At 39.7% G+C, this 16,514-nt stretch overlaps 1 protein-coding gene across 11 annotated transcripts in view; it reads right to left on the reverse strand.

The window, feature by feature from the left end:
- ZC3H14 (zinc finger CCCH-type containing 14) overlaps window positions 1–16,514 on the reverse strand; it is a 64,231-nt gene that overhangs the window by 23,965 nt on the left and 23,752 nt on the right. For 9 of the 11 annotated variants that reach the window (XM_027775497.1, XM_027775495.1, XM_006158008.3 and 6 more), the window contains exon 9: window positions 15,791–15,946. The exons of the other annotated variants lie outside the window; for them this stretch is intronic. In XM_027775497.1, the coding sequence (XP_027631298.1) occupies window positions 15,791–15,946 (156 nt within the window). The remainder of the gene's footprint in view (window positions 1–15,790; window positions 15,947–16,514) is intronic. 11 annotated transcript variants of the gene reach the window in all.

Raw genomic sequence — 16,514 nt, forward strand, 5'->3', positions numbered from 1 at the left:
CTACAGATTGCCATCTTAATAATATTAAAGTCTTCCAACTCACTCACACAGGAACTCTCTGCATAGCTTTAGTTTGAGGAAGAACATTTTAGTTTAGTTTACTCCCTATGAAACAAATAAGCTGCGCAACACAGGATGTAGAAGGTGATACCACTCACCATGGACTTGTCCAAAGAATTTTTTAAAAGGACTGGTTTTTGGGGCTAGCAGATGGCATAGAAGTTAAGATACAGGACTCCCATAGCTGACCATAGTTCATCTTGCTTTCTCACTTTCCCTCTTTCTCTTGCTGGTCATATTAAAAAATAATAATAATAATGGGGCCAGCAGGTGGCATGGTGGTTAAGGGCACCAGACTCCTGCAAGGCCAACTGTAGTTGGAGTACCATACCTGGCGGCTTCCTTTCTAATTGGCGCCCCGGCCCCACCCCTCTCTGGTCAAATTTAAATAAATAAATAAATAAAGTTAAATACAACCATTCTATAAAAAAATTTTTTAAGAAAAACTGAAGTTTTCTATTCAAATTAATGTCACTCATAATAAGAAAAAAAGAGAAAGCTAAGTGCTAGAATTTACAGGATCTTTATTCATTTCTCCACTGTATCTGTAAATTAATCTGATTCTTCAAAATTTCTGACAAAACAATTTGCAAAAAGTTATAAGGCTTTGGATTCACGTAGTCTTTAAGAGCATACTAGCTGACAGAGATGATGCCTATAGTAAACATGAAAAACAGCATATCCTCAGTCAAGTATCCCCCAGTAAACCAGTTAGTTCACTAGAGGGCAGCAAAATGGCCTTGCAGAAGGGATATTCAGTCATAAAGAAACAAGGTTAGTAAAATGAGCCCATGTAATGCTTCCTGTACTGTCACTGTCCTGATCCAGATTAAAATACAAAATAAGCAAATACTCTTCCAAAAATTAAAATGTAAACATCTATCAGCAAAGCAAGGTAACCCATTTTTTCCTTTATAAGAGAGAAGGAGAGACAGAGATGTATTATCTTTGATAATGCCATACTATGTCCTGATCCTCCTGTGCTTCAGTCTCCCAATTAAACGGGATCACAGCATGTGCAGCAGAAACCAGCATGTTCAGGGAATCAAACCCAGGCCTCGCATGCAGCTTTCAGAGTCCCAAATAGTGGTGCTAGCTACCACAGCTGGACTGAAAGCTTACGTATTTTATCATTTACTTCTCACAGTGACTTTCAGGTAGGTGCTACTAATGTCCTTATTTACAGATTAAAAAACTGGGACACAGAAATGTTAGCGGGGCCTGGATTAATGCCTCAAGCAGTCTAGCTCCTGAGTCCATACTCTTAATCATTATATTGTCATACCTCCCTCCTAATACATTAAGTGGAACAAAACACATTACAGAAAATACAATATGCTGTAATTCCTATTTTATATGCACATGTTAATGTGTGTACACACAAGAGTTCCACTTTACAAAGAGTGCCTATATTCACAGACATGAATAATATCTCACGGACTACACTGACACACAGCAAACTTCTAAGAGCAGTGCTTACCTCCAAGGAATGCAGAACAAAGGAGAAAAAGACTTTATTTTCTCTAACTATAAAAGTCCTCTTGGGCCAGTCCATAGCATGGTGGTTAAGATGACTGGATACCTCATGGCCAACCTTCAAAGTCCAAGTCTCGGACCTAGCAGCTTGAGAAACATGTCAGGTGCATGTACATGTATGTCCAAAATTCCAAAAGGTAGTAGAAATGGAGAAGGAATTGGGGGTGCTTTATGATTTTCCCTATTTCTGTCTCTCTTGGGAGTGCATGCACCCCTTGGCAAATTAAAAAAAAAAAAAAAAAGGCGGCTCTTCTCTAAGAATCTTTCACAGTGAATACAATATGCTGTAATTCCTATTTTATATGCACATGTTAATGTGTGTACACACAAGAGTTCCACTTTACAAAGAGTGCCTATATTCACAGACATGAATAATATCTCACGGACTACACTGACACACAGCAAACTTCTAAGAGCAGTGCTTACCTCCAAGGAATGCAGAACAAAGGAGAAAAAGACTTTATTTTCTCTAACTATAAAAGTCCTCTTGGGCCAGTCCATAGCATGGTGGTTAAGATGACTGGATACCTCATGGCCAACCTTCAAAGTCCAAGTCTCGGACCTAGCAGCTTGAGAAACATGTCAGGTGCATGTACATGTATGTCCAAAATTCCAAAAGGTAGTAGAAATGGAGAAGGAATTGGGGGTGCTTTATGATTTTCCCTATTTCTGTCTCTCTTGGGAGTGCATGCACCCCTTGGCAAATTAAAAAAAAAAAAAAAAGGCGGCTCTTCTCTAAGAATCTTTCACAGTGCTTTCACATGATACACAAGTACAAGCATTCGCAGGCTCTTCTGTGGAAGAGTAGGTAAAAATGAAGTAAACAACAGCAAAAGGGGCATAAGTCCTTATAGATAAATTGGGTTTCTGAATTACCCATTAAGTTTCAGGAAGAAAAGGGAAGTTCTAGTATATTAGAAATATTTAATCTTGGGATCAGCAGGTGACATGGTGGTTAAAGGTGCTGGACACTCCCACATGACTGACCACGGTTCAAGTCCCAGACCTGGTGGCTTGCTTTCTCATGTCCCCTCTCTCTCTCTCTCTCTCTCTGTCAGATTAAAAGTAAATGAATGAATAAATAAATAATTTTTAAAAAATTTACATCTCTAGCCTATATCTTTGGATGTCTGCTTTTGTTTCTAACATACAAGGGATCTGCAAAAGAATTCATGAAAAATGCTCATTATGGAAAAACTATACATGAGTTTCAAAATATTTCCTACCAAAATAAACTTTGATTCCATTCTCATTAACTTTTTGAAGTCCCTTTGTATATAAAATGGCACTGTATGTAAACACAATACATATAATGGGTATGACTTTACCCAAAATCCTATGATAAAAAACATGAAGATCATTAACTTACAGATTAGGGGTTAGGGAAGGATCACAGCTGAATACCCATGGACAAACACGGCTGTAAGGCAGAGCAGAGAAAGCCACAGAAGAGCCCCTAGGAACTTTGCAGGTGAGACGTGAGGCAGGAATAAGACGTGTGCTCAGGCAACAAGTATTTACTGAGCTACTATGACATACCAGGCACTGCTCTGAGCTCTCAATAAAGCAACAAACAAGACACACCCATCCCTAGCCAAGGAGTTCACATTCTGCTGGAGAGTAGAAGCATATGGGACTTGAAAAATCCCAAACAAGGTAAAATGTATGTTAAAGTATAAAATTTCATGTCGGTATGTAAAGAGTTAAGTCTGAATAAAAATACCTACATTACCAAAACATATCAGACAGTGACTGTGTGCAATGAAGAAAAACAAAGGTTAAGAAAGAAGAGTTTAGGGAGTGTGGGGATAGCAGGTTGGGGGCTAGTGAAGGCCTCAAGGAGACATTAGTGTGATCTATGTGAACGCATGGAAGAAAATATTCTGGGTAGATATAAGAACACCTCAGGCATTCTTTTCTTCAAATGTGCCAACTATGTCTGGGGGACACCAAAAACAGGGAGCTAGAGAAGAGTAATGGGAAGGTAGACGTGGGAGATGACATTAAGGAGTGATTTAACTTTTATTTGTAGTCTATTGGGGAACCACCAGAGGGTTCTGAGGAGGGCAGTGTCATGATCTAATTTACTATTTAAAATGATCACTCTGCTGTTGCCTCAGGTAGACTAAAAGTGGGCAAGTTTGAAAGCAGACAGACTTTAGACTTCAAAAGACAGTAATCTAAAAATCAAAGCAAGTCACAGACAGTGGCTTAGACTAGAATGGTAGAGGATGAGGTGGTGAGCAGTGGTAAATTCTGTACATATCCTAAAGGGAAAGGCTGATGGTGAAAAGAGAGAAGAAAGGAAATAAGAGAAGGATGGATAAAAGAGAAAAGAGAGTAAAGGAAGAATGAACCTACGTTTGAAAGAAAGAAAAATGGCAGTAGATTTCTGGCCTGAGCAAATGGAAAGATGGGGTTACCATGAACTAAAATGAGAACGACTGCAGGAAGAACAGATCAAAGAGGATAATTAGTAGTTTTGAACAAGTTTGAGATGATTTAGTACACATGAAGAGGAAGAGTACAGAAGCAGCTAGATAGCAATAGGGACTGCAGGGTGAGGTACAGGATATAAACTTTGGAGTCAACAATGCAGGTGATACTTATACTCTTGACTCTAAATGAAAAAGAGGGTCATCCAACTCTGAGAGATCAGGGCAATAAGCAAAGACCAAGAAGGACATGAAGCAGAAAACTGGTTTGCCCATGGTATACCCATAGATGTTTAAATGGGAGAATTAGGGCTGGCAACATGATTAGTTGGTAAGGGAGTCAATACCCATGGTGACCACAGTTCCAGTCCCAGCTCCAGTGGCTTGAAAAACATGTCAGGTGTGCGTATGTTCATGCCCCAAATCCTGACAGGATAAAGAAACAGAGAAGAAGGGACACCACGCCCCATGGGAGGGAGGGTTATTTTCTCCATGTCTCTGCTGAGTTCAGATGCCCTCTAGCAATTAATAAAAGTTTCTTCATGAGGGACCAGCAGTTAGTGTAATGGCTATGTCGCTGGACTCCCATGTAGACAACTCTGGTTTGCGTCCCGGACCCAGTGGCTTAAAACTCACGCCAGGCGCGTGTGCGTGTGTGCCCAAGATCCCAAAAAGAGAACGGAGGAGAAGTGATTTGTGGTGTGGCCATCCCCCCTGGGGGTGATTTCCCGCTTTCTGTCTCTTCTCTGTCTGTCTGTCTGGCGAGCACGTGCGCCCTATAGCAAAAACCTCTCCAAAAAAAGAAAGAAAAAAGAAAAGTTTCTTCATGATGTGGTCACAATGGAGAAATGCACTGAAAGGACTAAGGAGATGCAGGAAATGCAGTGCAAATTCAGGGGAGAAGTCAATCCTAAGACGATGGCCTGAAAGCAGACCCAGACAGCAGGTAAGCAGATTTAAAAAAGCAACGGAACTTCTGGAAAGTTGCCTTAAAAAAAAGGGAAACCCATAGATTCAATAGCACAGAAGAGCAGACCTCTAGGGAGTAATACAAGTAGGAAACCCATGATGGAGAAAAAAGAAATGAGAACCTAAGGGAAACAAAAACTGTTTGAGGAGAGAACAAATAAAATTCTAGAGAATCCTTAAACAAAAAACTATGCAAGTAATAAAACAGAAATTTGGCCCTGTAATGGATAGTATTTCTGTAGTCCTAATAACATACATGCAGCTTATGGGTTCTCAGCTTTTAGACTCAACCTACAAAACCATGGTACCTTAGACAAAAAGAACACAACAAAATGTAAATATAATCAACTTTGACAATGTGAAAGTACAACTGACAGAATTTAGTAGGTGGGACAAGGAAGAAGATACAGAAATTAAAGAAAGCCATAAATGCCCGTATCTTTTAGAAATCAAGATATATTGACATTGGGGAGCAAAAATACACTGATATATTATCAGACAAAACAGGTATTTAAAATTAGGAAAAGTAGCCAAAAACTGAACTAAAAACTGGACCCCGCGTGGCCAACTCTGCAGTTTGGGTCCTAGACCCATTGGCTTGAAAAACACGCCAGTACTTGTGTACACATGCCCAAAATGCCAAGAAAAGAGATTGACTGCAGCGTGGTCACCACTGCCCCTACCCTGAGGGGATGAAGACAGTGATTTCTCATTTTCTCCCTCTCTCTGGGGAGCACACATGAGCTATGGCAAAAATCTACACACACACACATACACACAACACGCCAGTACTTGTGTACACATGCCCAAAATGCCAAGAAAAGAGATTGACTGCAGCGTGGTCACCACTGCCCCTACCCTGAGGGGATGAAGACAGTGATTTCTCATTTTCTCCCTCTCTCTGGGGAGCACACATGAGCTATGGCAATGGCATACACACACACACACACACACACACACACACAAATGATTTCATTGTATGAATTGTATGAGTTTGGAGGCAGGGAAAGGTATAAATGACTTACTAACATATTGTTAGCAAGAAATCAACAAATAACCATCTATACTTGGTGAACAAAGAAACAACAGTATAAGCATATCACAGATATGGGGGAAAAAAAATCAAAGCCATAAACAAAACAATTTTTAAAAAGTAGCTTCCGGGAGTAGAACTAGTGTGAAGAATGAAGGAAAAACACTTTTATTCTAAACCTGTATTATTTGATCATTTTCTTATCTATTAGAAAATATTACACTGATTTTTTTTTCAAAATTTTCTGGTGAACATATATTTTATAATGTAAAATGTTTTATCTTAAATGTAAGAGTTTTTTTCACACAATATATATCAAATATGAAAAATAAAAGGAAATCCATGCCTAGCCACATCGTAGTGGAACTGCAGAACATCAGAGACAAAGAGAAGATCTTGAAAGCAGCCATAGAGAAAGAACAGAGGACCTACAAAGGAACAAGACACAATTAGAATGACAGAAGTCCATTCAACAACAATGGAATCCAGAGAAAATGGAATAACATACATAAAGTGTTGACAACAAGTAACTGTTGTTAACTTAGGTTCGGTTACCCTGCAAAACTACTGCACAAGAGTCAGGAGTAATTTAAAAATTCACTAGTAAACAGATTCTTGGGAAATTTACCAACAACACACCTATTCTAAAGGAACTGCCAAAGAACATACTTGAAAAATACTACAAAACATTAGAAAATAACAATCCCCAAATACCACTTAAGAGATGTGAGAATGAATAAAAAAATGTTTAGGTAAATCTGAACAAACATGGTATGGGGAAAATAATGGTGTTGATTTTTTAGTTTAATGAAAAAAACAAATCAGGGGACCAGCAAGTGGCATGGTGGTTTAAGGCACTGGACACTCCACATGGCTGAATGCAGTTCAAGTCCTAGACCTGGTGGCTTGCTTTCTCAATTTCCCCCACACCCCCATGGGTGTCTCTCTCTGGTCAAATTAAAATAAATGAATAAATAAAGTTAAATAAATAATTATTTAAAAAAAGGAAGAACAACAATAACAAAAAAAAAAAAAATCAGGCCAGCCTGCTGTGGTGGTTAAGGTGGCTGGAACCCACAGGTAAAATGTGCAGTTCAAGTCTTGAACCTAACAGCTTGAGAAACATGACAGGTATGTGAGTGTGCATGTCCAATATGCTGAAAGGGAGTAAGAGGGAAGAAAATGGATTGCATTGTGACCATTCCCAACGAAGGGTGCTTTATCACTTTCCCTTTTTTTTTTTTGGGGGGGGGAGGTTTTTGCTATAGTGTGTGTGTGCTCACCAGAAAGACAGAGACAGATAAAGAGACAGAAAACGAGAAATCACCCCCCAGGGGGGATGGCCCTGCCGCAATCCCTTCTCCTCCATTCTCTTCTTGAGATCTTGGGCATGCACGCACATGCGCCTGGTGTGAGTTTAAGCCATTGGGTCTGGGACTCAAACCGCAGTCAACTACGTGGGAGTCCAGCGACATAGCCATTACGCTAACTGCTGGTCCTCTCACTTTCCCTCTTTGTCTAAGTGGAATGCATGTACCCTTTGACAAATTTAAAAAGAGAAAGAAAGAAAGATCAAACTGAAACACTGGAAACAATATAAATATCAGAAAGATAAAAAGTGAAGCTTAAATCCTTTATTTAGGACAGGGTCAGGAAACTAACTTTTGAAACACTGAATTACATTTGCATGGTAAAATTTCAGTGGTCAATTAAAAGAGAAGAAATGGAAGACTTAAATTCTAATTTAGTTTTTAAAAAATGTAGATCTAGGTTGATTTCAACAAAGTAAGCAGACTAATTAAGGGCACAAAAGTTAGGAGAAATCAAGAGGTGGGGGAAAAACAGAAATGTGAGCAAGCCCAAATCAGAAAAGATGACAGGAAACAACTCCCAGCAATATCAGTAATTCTTCTAATACACATAAATGGTCTAACTCTCTAATAAAAGATAAGCACACATTAGATTAAGGGAAAAAATCTAGCTTATGCTATTTAAGAAAGATACATATGTCTACAGCATAAGGAGAGAGGACTGAAAACAAAAGAATGGAAAATAGATGTATAGGGAAAATACTAACTAAATGGCCATACAGGTTGAGTATCCCATATCTGAAATGCTTAGAACCAAAAGTGTTTCAGATTTTGGAATATTTGCATGAATATAATGACACACCTTGGAGACAAGACTCAAGTCTAAACACAAAATCCATCTGCATTTCATATATACCTTTTACGTACAACGTGAAAATAATTTTACATATTTTTGGTATTATGGCATTTTGACTACAACCCATCCATGAAGTCAGGTGTGGAACATTTTCCACTTGTGGGGTCATAACAGAGCTCAAGAAAGTTTCAGATTTTGAAACATTTTAGACTTTAGAATTTTGAATTAGAATTGTTAAACCTGTATTAATATCAGATAAAACTGACTTTAAGATAAAAGTATTCAGGGGCCAGCAGGTGGCATAGTGGTTAAGAGAGCTGGACTCCCATATGGCAGACCCTGGTTCAGACCTGGTGGCTTGCTTTCTTACTTTCCCTCTCTTTCTGCCCCTCTCTGGTCAAACTGAAATAAATAAACAAATACAGTTCAATAAGATAGTCCTAAAAAAAAAAAAAAAAAAAAAAAGATAAACGTATCCAGGCCCAGTCATGGTGCTGTACCCCACTAAGAACCCTGTGCTCCATAGGCTGGGATCACATGGAAGGTGCAGGTTCGATTCTTGGGCACCGTATGCCTGTAATCCCAGTGACTCGGGATCCCGGCAGGAGGATAACAAGCTAGAGAACAGACTGGGCAACATACCAAGACCCTGTTTGAAAACAAGTGAGCACATATCCATTCACAGCTGGGGAGGCTGGTGCAGGAGGATCAACATGGGAGACTCTTAACAAAAGAGGTAAGAGCATACTTTGTGGTACAGAGTGTCAGAGATCAAGACGAAAGATTCAAATTGCAGAAAAAAATATTACTACTATAAATAGGTATGTACATATCATGTAACAGACTCAAAATAAATAAAGCAAAAATTGGTAGAGTTACAGAGAAAATAAATTTGTCATCATTACAGGCAATTTTAACACCCTCTCTGAATTACTGATAAGCTGAAAAGACCAAAACCTTGGCAAGCAAGATCAATATTTGAACAACATAATAGCAGAGCTCACTCAATGAATGCAAATATTAATCCAACAATTACAGTTCATTTTCTTCCAAAATATACAGGGAAGATAAACAAAATTGATTATACACTAAGTAAATGATTCCAATTTTCAAAGAAGATGCATTAAACGGACACATTATTTAACCATAATGAAATTAAATCGAAAGCATATAATAAAAATTATTAACAGGCAAAGACAATGAAAGTTCTATACACTATAAAGACTTTCAAATAAAGTCAAAGTATTAAAACTTGTGATATACAGTAAAAGTGTCACATGAAAAACATGAGGTTTAAATGTTTATATTTGAAAAGGCTAGGATAAACTAGTAAGAAAAACTATGAAAGGGTACATTAAAAATTCAAGCAGAAACCAATGAAATAGAAAACAAAGACCCCAAAAGAGAATCAACAAAGCCAGAATTCTTATTGTTACATCCTTGAAAATACTGGCAAAGCTTAGCATCTAGTGATACACTGACTCAAGATACAAAGAGAAAAAGCACCCCTACAGTAAATAACATAGCTACCTTGTGAAAAAGAGAGGGACTGGAGAGATGGGAGAACCCTATGGAGAACTCATGACAATATATTTAAATCTTAAAAACCCTAGTATCAACAGTTGGCATAATGGCTATGTCGCTGGACTCCCATGTAGTCGACCGCTATTCAAGTCCTGGACCCGGTGGTTTAAATTCATGCCAGGCGCATGCGCCCAAGATCCCAAGAGGAGAAGCAAAGAGAAGGGATTGTGGCATGGCCATTCCCCCTGGGGGTGATTTCTCATTTTCTGTCTCTTTTTAAAAAAAAAAAAAAAGAATTATTTATTTTAATTTGTTTACTCATTCATTTATTTTAATTTGAACCAAGAGAAACACAGAGAGTTAGAAAATGAGAAAGTAAGCCAACAGGTTTGGGACTCAAACCATAGTCAGCCATATGGGAGTGTCCAGCACCTTAACCACTATGCCAGCTGCTGGTCCCTGTCTGTCTCTCTTTCTGGAGAGCACAAGCGCCCTATAGCAAGTCTTTCCAAAAAAAAAAAAAAACTTAAAAACCTGTCACAGATAGAACTGAAAAACAGTAAGTCTATTAATAGACAATGATTGCTTCCAGTGCCAACTGGTGAACAAAAGAATGTGATAATAGTATTTACTGAGACCAGCAGATGGCACAGCAGTTATGTTGCTGGACTCCCACACGGTCAACCACGATTGAAGTCCCAGACTCAATGGCTTCAAAATCATGCTGGGTGGAGGAACCAGCAGTTACTGTAATGGCTATGTCGCTGGACTCCCACATAGTCGACCGTGGTTCGCATCCCAGACCCGGTGGCTTAACACTCACGCTGGGCGCGTGTGCATGCGTGCCCAAGATCCCGAGAGGAGAATGGAGGAGAAGGGATTGCTGTGTGGCCATCCCCCCTGGAGGGACCAAAAGATGGCATAATAGATATGTCGCTGGTCTCTCACATAGTTGACTGCAGTTTGAGTCGTGGACTAGGCATTTAAAAAAAATCATGCTGTGTGTGTGTGTGTGTGTGTGTGTGTGTGTGTGTGTGTGTGTATACCTGCCAAAGATCCCGGGAGGAGAAGGGATTGTGGAGTGGCCACTCCCCTGGGGGAGGATTTCTTGCTTTCTAACTCTCTCTCTCTCCTGCAAGTGTAGCACATGCCCTATAGCAAAAATCTCTCTCAAAAAAACCAAGAGTATTTGCCTAAGTGGATGTTTCAACCTTTCAAAAACACAATGACATACAAAACCACACAAAACAAATATACAGTTCAATGAATTTTTCTAAGGCCAAACACCCTTCTAACCATCACCTAGGTCAAGAAAAACACCTTGGACAGTCACCAATGGAAGCCTCTCCACAAGTTCCATCCTAAATCAATCTCCTCCAAGTAACTTTGGAGAGCAACCAATATGAGCAAGTGTGGTGACCTCTGGATGAAATGCATGCTTCCAGGAGCTTCATTTGCATGGCTGTGAAGGTATTTGCATATGAAAAGGCTAAAGGCTATCTCCCTGTTGTTGTCCACAGTGCTGAGCAATATTAGGCTAGAGGAAGCCACATGTGTTTATCAAAAAAAGATCAGAGAAATTACATGGAGCCAGTCCTTTTCCCATTTTCAGACAATTTATATCCAAAAGTTACTGGCTTTGAACTCCATTTCCTCTTCCCCCATTTTCTGCCCTTTTAAAGAATAAACCTGAAGCCAGGTCCAAGATCACAGCTTTCTCCATCAGGGAAGTCGGGCTCACCCAACATTCTATTTTCTATACTTGTATATCTGTGTGTGTTTATTTTTAACCCACAGCCCCCACTCAGAATTCACGTTCTGCAGAGCAGGTCCTGGTAAGTACCCACTAATTGCCTCTTGTGATAATGTCTAGTAGTTCTTTGTGTTTTTACACACAAGTTGGCATCCCTGGACACTATAAATTAACACTGTCCTCTTTTATTTGACTTGTCTTCTAAGACTTAATCATGAAATCTTGGGCTGTCTCACTAATAGGGTACTCAAGAGACTGTATTTTGCCTGTTGCACACTTAGCATGCAGCTCTACCAACATATAATCCTCTGGCCTCGTTCTGTAATTCCAAGCTGACTGCTGGAATGGAGGCTTGATGACTTAGGTTCAAATTCTTTAGCAAGACTAATGTATTCAGTTCTTTATTAGGGAGCACAAAACAACTGTGCTTCATGATTTAAAAAATTAAAAAAGGACAAAAATAACAATTCTTCTATTTCGTTCTCAAGTTTTTAAAAAAATAATTATTTATTTAATTTTATTTATTCATTCATTTATTTTAATTTGACCAGAGAAAGACAGACACACAGAGAGAAGGAAAGTGAGAAAGCAAGCCACCAGGTCCGGGACTCAAACCGTGGTTGACTATGAGGAGTGTCCAGTGCCTTAACTACCATGCCACCTACTGGCCCCCATTTTGTTCTCAATTTTAAAGATGTTTCCTTCATTTACTGTATCCGGGTTTAGTAAACATTTTCAATGGGCCAGCAGGTGCCATGGAGGTTAAGGTGCTGGACTACCACATGGTCAATCACGGTTTGAGTCCCAGACCTGGTAGCTTGCTTTCTCACTTTCCTTCTCTCTCTGGTCAAATTAAAAAATTATAATATGGGACCAGCAGATGGTGTAATGGTCATGTCGTTGAGACTCTAACACGGCCAACCACAGTTAGTCCTGGACTCTAACTTGAAACTCATGCCAGGTGCATGTGTGAGTGCCCAAAACCCCAAGAGGAGAATGGAGGACAAAGGATTGCGGCATGGCCATCCCCCCACCCCCCCACCTCCCCAGGGTGTGATTTCTCACCTTCTCTCTGCAGGCATGCATGCCCTATAGCAAAAATCTCTCTAAAAAAATAATGATTTTTTAAAAACCGCCTATACTAGGCTGTGCAGGCAATATGGTTTACTACAATGGTTCAACCTGAGCTGTATTACAGTACAAAAGTAGCCATGGCAAGATATAAATGAATTTAAACTTAACTTTTAGAACAGTTGCCAACTCAGGAGCAGGAGGTGGCACAGTAGTTAAGGTGCTGGACTCCCACATTGCTGACCATAGCTCAAGTCCAGAATCTGGTGGCATGAAAATCACACTGGACATGTGTGTGTGCATGCGCAAAATCCTGAGGAGAACCAAAGGCTATTTTGTCCTTTATCCCCTTTTTCTTTTAATTTGGTGACCTTCACACTTTTATTTATTTTTATTTGCTAGAAGACATTTACACTTACCAGAGACAGAAAGTGAGAAAGCACTCCCTGGGAGGATGGCCACACTGCAACCTCTTCTTCATTTATTCCTGGCATTTGGGGCATGCTTGCACCCATGCCTGGCATGTTTTTCAAGCTGCTAGGTCCAGGACTTGAATGGAATAATCAGGTATGTGGGGATCCATCCACTTTAACCACACCACTAGGTAGCCCAACCCTAATACTTTTCTGTTCAATTCTTTTTTTTTAAGGAGGTTTGGTTCAGATAGTTTCTTTTCCTTTTTTTTTTTTGGTTTTTAATCTTGTTATAGGGCATGTATACTTGTGGGGGGAGGAGGAGGGGATGCTGGCAAGAAAACATCCCACTGCAGAGGGATGGCCATACGGCAATCTCTTCTCCTCCATTTCTCCTCTCAGGATTTTGGAAATACATGCAAACATGCCTACCTTAATTTTCAAGTCACTGGATCTGGGACTAGGAACACACAGTTGGTCATGTAAAATCCTATTATTTTAACCACTATACCATCAACTAGTCGCAGGTAGCTTCTAACTTCAGAGAGGACCTCCTCTGTCGACAGCATGTTATTAAAAAAAAATGGCTCCTTGGGCTAGCCCCATGGCCTAGTGGTTAAATGAGTTGAATCACACATAGGTAGCCCCAGTTCAAATCCTAGTCCCAGCACCCTGAAAAACACACCAGGCAAGTGTGCATGTGTGCCCAAAATCCCAACATAATGGAGAAATATGAAAGAAAGGACTGTGACATGACCACACCTTATTTGGGTATGCTTTCTCTCTGTCTCTCCATCTCACTCCTATAACCACATATACACTCTGACAATTAAAATATATATAGCATCTTGCTTTGAGATGTTCTAGCTCTGCTTTCCACCCCTACTTTTATTTAATTTCTTTTTCCTTATCTTTACTTTACTACTGCATGCAATTCTACTCCAAGATGTTTCTTATCACATGAAATACTGTTTCTGAAGAAAACCCTGACATGAATTCTAGGGAGTAGACTACTACAGTCTTTCTAAACCTTTAGTCTCCCCTACTATTGCCTTGGCTTTAGTCTCACCTACTAATCCTCTTGGCTCTTCTCAAACTGGCCCCTTCACACTTTCCAGTTAGCAGCTATTGGTTATTTTGGGGATTTCTTATCCTTGGATCCATCATTTATTGGGTAGCATATAATGCTGACATGGCAAACTGTATATTATAGCCAAAAAACTTTTTAAAGGAGTAAATGAAAAAACTTATACAGATGCAGGGGAAGGGAACAGGCAGTAGCCGAATGGTAATGTAAGTGGACCATGAAGTCACATCCCCAGGACTTCCCTGAGTATTCCTGATGTGCAGGCCTATGGACCTGGCTGGTTGGGGATGGACTGCTCTTATCAAGATGCTGGTGGGGATGCCTATCCTCTCTCTCATAGAAAAAATAATCAACAGTTACAAAAACAAAACAAACAGGATGAAATCATAAGGCTTCACGAAACCAATAAATTTTCAAATCATAAGGCTTCAAGACACCTGGAACTTAAAGAACAGAAAAATGAAAAAGAATACTTTTTTCCTAAAGAATTATTTATTTAATTCCATTTGTTATTATTGTTATTTTTTTAATTTGACCAGACAGAGGCAGAGAGAGAAAGACAGAGAAAGGGAATACAAGAAGGCAAACCAGCAGGTCCAGGACTCATACCACAGTCAGCCGTGTAGGAATCCAGAGCCTTTAACCAGCATGCCACCTGCTGGCCCCCAAAAAGTGTATTTTCAAAGTCAGACTTTTTAATGGAGTTTTTAGGCCCAAATCTTTTTTTTTTTTTTCCCCTTTAGAGATTTTGCTATAGAGTATGTGCACTCACCAGAGAGACAGAAAGCAAAATATCACCTCAAGAGGGAATGGCCATGCCACAATCCCTTGTCCATTTTTCTCTGGGGATTTTGGGCACACAAGCACACACATGTGCCTGGCATGAGTTCCAAGCTACTGGGTCCGTAACTCGAACCGCAGTAAACTACACACGAGTACAGTGACATAACCATTAGTCCATCTGCTGGTCCCTTTAGGTCCAAATACTACTACAAAAAAGAGAAACAAGAGAAACCAGAGTATTTGCATGGAACAAGAGAAACATACAGTTTGCGAGTCGTGGAGAGAAAGATCAGACAACCTGAAGTCCAAACCAAAGGCATCTGCCTGAGCAGTGAGGACATGGGAGAACTCTTGACAATGGAGGACCAGGATGGGAGTCACACCATGAAGTCAGATAGCAGAATGCTTACACAAGAGTGAGGGGTGAAGAGAGAGAAGAAAAAAAGAAAGCAGAAGAGCAGACGTTAACCGCAGTCCATTATGCCCAGGGAATAAAGGCCACTGTGACAGAAACAACAGGTCACAGGACAGGATGCTGAGAGGGGAGATTTAAAGACATTTCAAGTTTAAGAAAGAAGTATAATCAACGAAAAAAGAAAGAATGCAGAAATAGTGTGTGAATGTTTGTACATACATACCTGTGTGTACATGTATATGCCTGTCTGTATAAAGATCAGCAATATTCTGATCATTATTAAGACTTGGTGACTATGTTCACAGAGTATCATTGCACTTATTTTTCATTTTTCAGAATTTCAAAAACATCTCTAAGACTTCTAAATGTTTCTGAAACATGTAGACATAAATTTTCCTCATGATCCTTTCTCACTGCATTTTTGGGCTTAAACATCACTTTTCTCATAGTAAAACAAACATTTGCTCAACGCCCATTAGGAAATATTTAAGCCTTCGGAAAAAAAAAAAAGTTAACAGAAAATGATGCATCACTTGAATTATTACCTTGATTTTTTTCTACATTGTCTCCTTTTGTTTCCTCCTCTTTGCTGGGGGGACTTGTCCTGGGGTTCCTGCTTTGCCCCTGAACCACTTCTGCTAGCAATTCTTCTTGAGAAGTTCGAGTTCGAGGAGCAACTGGTAGTGTCTGTTTCTGTGGAACTTCACATAAAAGCAAATGACAGAAACACATAGCAGCTTAACAGTGAACGTGTCATATTAAATATATATGCCTCCTTGGTTTTAAAACATTTAAGGAGTGCAGGCCAGCAGGTGGCACAGAGGTTAAGATGCCTGGATCCAACATGGCCAACAGTACAATTCGAGTTTGGGAGCCATTGGGTGGAAGAGTATGGCAGGCATGTGTGTGTGTGCTCAAAATCATTAGAACAGAATGGAGGAGGAACTGTGGGACAGCTACCAATCCATTTTCCCTCTTTGTCTCTCTCTGGTGAGGAGAAGTGCAAAACAGTGCATAAACACCTCATCTTATCTTTAAAAATTTCTGAGACATACCTGGCCCGTATGTGTATACATAATATCCATACATTTTAAGGTAGAAACTTCATGTCAAGACCAGCAGGTGCCGTGGTGGTTAGGAGTGCTGGACTCCCAGGTGGCCAATTGCGGTTTGAATCTCGGACCTGATGACTTGCTTTTCTCTCCCTCTCTCTCTGTCCCTTTCTCTGGTCAAATTAAAATAAATAAATAAAGTTAAATAAAAATAATT

The sequence above is a fragment of the Tupaia chinensis genome, unplaced genomic scaffold (genome assembly GCF_000334495.1).
Source record: "Tupaia chinensis unplaced genomic scaffold, TupChi_1.0 Scaffold000568_1, whole genome shotgun sequence".
Classification (NCBI taxonomy): Eukaryota; Metazoa; Chordata; class Mammalia; order Scandentia; family Tupaiidae; genus Tupaia; species Tupaia belangeri.